This window comes from Oratosquilla oratoria, chromosome 5 (assembly GCF_046742065.1).
Source record: "Oratosquilla oratoria isolate Oo_2021 chromosome 5, ASM4674206v1, whole genome shotgun sequence".
Classification (NCBI taxonomy): Eukaryota; Metazoa; Arthropoda; class Malacostraca; order Stomatopoda; family Squillidae; genus Oratosquilla; species Oratosquilla oratoria.
In genome coordinates this window covers 76,470,465-76,476,556 of record NC_134781.1, presented here as the reverse complement: position 1 = coordinate 76,476,556, position 6,092 = coordinate 76,470,465, and the positions used below count along the sequence as shown (strand labels likewise).

The window sequence follows — 6,092 nt, the reverse complement described above, 5'->3', positions numbered from 1 at the left end:
ATATCGCCTGTGTGTTGTTATTGTTGTCGTCATTGCTTCCAGTGCAACATCAGTATCTGCTCCGTGGCCTCTATGTCTTCGACAAAATTTGTTTATTATTGGTGAATAATGTTTTTATTGCTCTCTTTATTTTTCTTTTTATTATCATTATTATCTTGGAGGTGCAAAAGTGTCGTTTGCAGTCCCAAGTGTCGAACACAGAGGTGCATGATTTAATCTTATTTAACAAATTTATATTAACTGTATCGTCTATGCCAAACCACTCCAATAAATTGAGCACACTTAATTATTTCGCTTACTGAACATGAATAAAATGAAGTATTATGAACAAAAATATTTGTTGTGCAAGTGATTCTGTACTATTTCATTTAGTAATTTATCGTTTACTTCTTCAGATCGACATCGAAGGAAGTTTTGGCAGTCCAGACAACGAACAAAGAGAGTAGCTGGAAAATCGAGTCATCACTTATTCATGAACTGCAGTTGAAGCCTCAGCGGAAGAAGAAAAGATACACAATCGAATGTCATGTGCGAGTTTCTGTTCACAGTAGTTCAGTGAAAACAAACGTTTAGGAAGGAGTGAAAAAGTCAAGATTGGAATGATGTTGGAACGCGCGTCAACGCGGCAATTTTTTGGTAATTGTTCAGAACGGTAGTGCTAAATTAGAAGTTGGTGTAAGTCTAGCGTTTTCGTTCAGTGCGATCTGCGGGAGATCAAGGAACGTAAAGAAATAAGAACGAAACATTTAAGAAAATAGATCAAGAGCCACTGCTTTAGAGACTAGTGCAACAGACTGAAGACAATTAAAAATATTGTCTCTAGAAAAAACAAAAACAAAAAAACACAGTCTCGGTATCAGAAAATGAAACTAATATTACGGGCTGAAGCAGACTAAGTGCCACGGTGACCCAACAAGAATGTCTCGTAATGACAATGAATATTCCGAGAAGAAACGGACTTGGAGGTTCTTTTGGTAAGAAGCAAGTCTTCGCAGGTAAACATGTCGATGTGTGGTCAAAGAAACCGCCTTCATCTCGAAGCAGCGGGAGGCCTTGCAGAAGATCGCCCTCTCCGGACAGTAGATCCTCCCGTCCCGGAAACGGTCGCCGGTACGGGAATGTCCGGAAGAAGGTCGTCTTGCAGAGTTCGCGTAAACCTGAGTTCGGAGCGAACTCTGGCGCCTTCGCGTCGAATCCCGTCGAAAGCTCTTTCCGCTCCTTCCTCGCTGAAGGAGTCTCATCGGTGGACAAGAGCTCCCAGCTTATCAACCGCGGAACAAGTGACGGTCTTCGTGAATTAACAAACAGAGACTTCCTTACGAAAATAAACGACATTTTGCTCGAGACTAAAGAAGAAAAAATAACGAGAAAGCCTGTACAAGAAGCACCACCACCACCTCCCGAGGAGACTTTTGTTTACGAGAGTAGTCTCCTTGACACCGAGAATATCAGTTTGTCTCAAGTAAATGATCTTCCTCCTTTGTCCCAGTTACGCCTCTCGATTGGAAAGCGACACCCCAAAACTCCTCCAAGAAGGCAGAAACCTCCTCGGAAACCTGGGGATGTTCTTCATCGAGACGCAGCTTCGTTCACGAGGTCGAAGCCAAACGCACCTAGAATACTAAAAACCAATGCAGCGTCTTGGCTCAGGGGTCAGCGTTGTTACCAGCCCCCGAGGAAACCTCGGCCACGGGGATCACTTCGGAAGCCAGAGGTAGCAACGGACCGTAGAGAGAATTCCTACGACTATGACCTGTCCTTTGAAGAAGAGGAAGAATACGATCACGTTACGGAAGGGGAAAGCGAATTCGGGAGCAATTCTTACGGAGGTTCTGAGGATGTCTCCGATGACGCTGTTCCCGAAGAATCGTACATAGAGTCTGAAATCTCCGAATACATGGAGGACGACGACGACGACGAGGACGACGAGGAGAAACCGAAGCGATCGGCTGCGGGGACGAAGACGTATATTCTTCAGGATCCCAGCAAGGAAGACACGTACTCAGACAGTGACCGTCACGAGTCCAACGACACCTACAGTCCTCGCTACACGAACGTCAGACTTGGCACTTCTTCAAGCCGAGGTGGACACCAGGAGTCCGGGGAGACGAGCGTGGACAGCGCTTACACTGGCAGCCGAGGGGCAACGCCAGACATGGGCAGCACCAGCACACCTTACAAACCCCAGAACCAGCTCCCTTACAAGGACCAGCGACGCAATCCGTCGTCGGTGAGTTTCCAAAACATGTATCTGTCCAACAGTCAGCACATGAGCAGCAGCAAGGATCAACTTAGTGGATCGAACACGTCCACCCTGGTTTCTCCCGCAACGTTGAGTGATACTTCGTCTGTCACCGATGCTCTGCGTCGCCACATCCTCATTGCCATAAAGAATTCAGGTCTCTACAGCGACGGAAGCATTAATTTACTCCTGCAGGGGTACGAGAGTCGATACCATGAACTACCTTTGAAAGATGTCCTCAAAGTCACAGCCGAAGTCAGGAGTGAGCTTAGAGTTCCCGCGCCAGGAGAGACCATACCCACAAAAGAAAATAGCTCGAGCGGTGATATTCCTAAACGGACAGAAAGCACAGAAACTCAAAAAATAAATTCGAATTTTTGGAAACCAACGTTTTCGTTACGAACACTTCGCGGGTATAGGAGAAAAGAGGCCGATGAGGGGGACAGTGTGGCCGTGTCTCCAGATGTGACAAGGCCAGGTCACGTGGCGTCTGACACCCGAACCGAATGTCACCAAAGTCTTCCAAAGTCGTCGGGTCCAACGACTTCGAGTCTGCACGATGAATTGTGGGCTTTGCAGTCGCTAAAGGGTCTAGATCCATCGTTGATCTCTAAGGCAAAAGAGGAAGTGGATGGACTGGTGGACGCGATACCAAACGACCTCAAAGACACAGCCGAGTGGACGAACTACGTTGAGGAAATCTGTAACCAGTTTAACATATCATTATGATTATTTCCTTCTTGTTTTTTTTTTATCAAGTTATAGAAATAGACTTGAGATTAATTATCATCTCCAGTGAGGTTTATGTTCACTGCGGTCTTTTTGGAAGAAAAAAGTTAAAGTGATGAATACTGACAAAACGTTTGTATCAAGCAATATTTCTTGAAGAACTCCTGGGCTAACTTTCAGAGTTGCCAGCTGCTCTAAGGTCTCATAAACGGTTTTGTAAATGTACAACCCCTACCCAATATAACGAATGTACAAATTATTTTAAATTATTCAAATAGGAGAGTTTTCTATTCATGGTATTTCGTTCTTTTCAGACTGTATTGCATTTTTTTTATCTTGCGAGAGTTTAATGCGCGCACACGCACATACACAAACACACACACACACACACACACACACACACACACACTCACACACGCACACACACACACACACACACACACACACACACACACACACACACACACACACACACACACACACACACACACACACACACACACACACACACACTGGATATGGAGAAAAGCCCGACACCAGACGGGACCTCAAATTGGATATCCAAAAAATGTTGGGAATAGCTAATTATTAAAATGTACGGCATTTCTCTGTGTTCACCAGGACAAGGAAGTGTCAAGTAATTGGAAACGGGCTGATATCGTGCCAATTTATAAATATGTTGGCAAGGAGGTTTCTCTGATTCATAGATTTTGACCAAAGTGGTAGCCAAAATGTGTGATAGACGACGGAAGTACTGTATTTTAGAAGACAAAAATAGTCCTGGTGGATAAGCAACTCGTTTTTAGGAAAGGAAGGTCATGTTGTTCTAGTTTAATGGGGGGAGGGTTATGATGTGCTGCAATAAAGGGGTGGTTAGGTGGATTGAGTTTACTTGAATCTAGTGAAAAAATCTGATATAGTACCTCGGAAAAAATTAGTATGAAAATTAGAATATACAAGTTTTAAAGGGTAATCGATGTTTTGCAGTAGAGGGATACTTGGGTGTACTGTTGGTTAGTAAATCTAGAGATAGCGTTTGATAAGGTAACTCGCCAAAAATTATGTGGAAGTTGGATCATACATGTCTTAAAGTGAATTTGCTGGAGTGGGTGAAAGACATTCTGAGTAAGAAATTAATAAAGACAATAGTGAAGGACAAATCTGGCTGGAGGAAAGTTACTGGCGGAGTCCCGCAGGGGTCAGGGTTAGGCCTCGTTGATGACGGGGCTGCTTTAGTAGCCGCTAGTTTAGTATCTGCAAGTTAACTTACCCGGGAAGTAAGTGTTGACACTAGGATAGTTTGGAGGCAAGTTGACTAACTTTCCGTTTGTATTGGATAAGTAGAGGGGTTTGCAGGTCGCTACCACAAGCGGTTACTAAACTAGCCCCGTGGCAATGAGGCTTTAGAGCCAGAAACGTTCTTGGAATATGTTAAAGACATGGTGGATAAAATGATCAGTTATGTTAGTTCATTTGCTGGTGATGCAAAGATCATGAGAATAGTGAAGAACAGAGGATTGAAGGTTGTTTCAGGATTAAGAGCCGGGAGTAGGAAATTAATTTTAATACAAAAAAATAAAATATATTGGGAATGGATAATGATACAATCAAAAAGCGAAGGATAAGAGGGACTTGGCAAAAAATGGTAGCCCAGCAATCTGTCTACTACAACTAGACACACACACTTAAACACCGTGCATATGTATTATGTGTATGTACTGTATATATATATGTGTGTATATATCCTCTGTATACGAATGAATATATGCATTGTGCTCGTTATGTGCACATGTATTAATGTGTGTAGATATGTGTATATACAATATACGAGTAAATACATACATACATATATATATATATATATATATATATATATATATATATATATATGTATATGTTTATTGGTGTCCATTGTATGTGCGTGAGGGTACGTGTGCGTGTATGTATTAATACATAATTTATGAATACAAAATAATGTGAGATGTTTAGAATAGCTATTGGGTTTCGGTTGAGTTTCCCATAACAATATGTGTACATATGCTGCGGGACTGGAAAAAAGGTTCGGATAGAGGTTCGAATCCTGTATAAGGTAGTGTTGCCTCGCGGAGGGGAATCTGATCCTCCAGGAAAGGAATTGGATCCTTTAAAAGTACAAAACTAATTAAGGTCATCACATACCTTTTGTTCTTTAGTCGCTCGTCTAATAATTTATACTTTATAATTATGAATTTATTTATAAAATCATCAAAAATGGATCTATGAAATTATTATTTATGCTTTATAATTTATAATTTATTAGTTCTAATTTATAATCTTCTATTTTGTGAAATGTTAAGTTAAATTATCTTGCAAGATCCTCGTATGGGATATTTTTTTGCACAAGTATAATGGAATCGATATTTTAAGTGATTTAAGTGACACCTGTACGGAACAGTCACCCAGAATACTGATTTCATAACTTCTGCTACCTCCCCTCCCTCTACTACTCTTAGTGTAGGCCTTATGGTCTCTTGCAGTCCCCATTCTTTATTATGTTCTCATGACTTTACCGCTTTAGTTTTGTGATATTGTCCAAAGGACAAAAGCTTTGGATTTGCTTTAAAAAAGTGTGTTGTTAACGAAAAGAATTTTTTTTACAAAACTTATTTTGAATAAAACTGTGTTACAAAGACATAAATAGTTTGTTATTTGTATCATACTGTGATACTGTGGAGATGACCTTCTTGATATATATATATATATATATATATATATATCCACTACTGAAAGACAAAAATATCCCCAGAAAATGTAAAACAACAATATACAACACCATATTAAGACCTACACTGATTTATGGATCAGAGGCCTGGACATTGACAAGCAGAACAAGATCAAAGATACAGGCTGCAGAGATGAGGGTGCTGAGAATGATTAAAGGAGTGACTAGGGGAGACAGGTTGAAGAATGATGATATAAGAAGAGAGCTGGGAGTTGTATCAATTTTGGAGATGGTGGAGAGAAGCAAGCTAAGATGGTATGGACATGTGCAAAGAATGAACGAGAACCAGTTACCGAGAAAATATCTGGAATATAGACCTCAAGGAAGAAGACCTGTGGGAAGACCAAGGAAGAGATGGGT

The 6,092-nt window shown here is 41.2% G+C and overlaps 1 protein-coding gene across 1 annotated transcript in view; it reads left to right on the top strand.

The window, feature by feature from the left end:
* Nucleotides 1–5,633, top strand: part of LOC143025570 (uncharacterized) — a 37,949-nt gene extending 32,316 nt beyond the window's left edge. Inside the window, exon 2 of the mRNA XM_076185452.1 lies at nt 396–5,633. Coding sequence (XP_076041567.1) covers nt 929–2,971 — 2,043 coding nt within the window. The 5' untranslated portion in view covers nt 396–928 and the 3' untranslated portion in view covers nt 2,972–5,633. The remainder of the gene's footprint in view (nt 1–395) is intronic.
* The last annotated feature ends 459 nt before the right edge of the window (nt 5,634–6,092 follow it).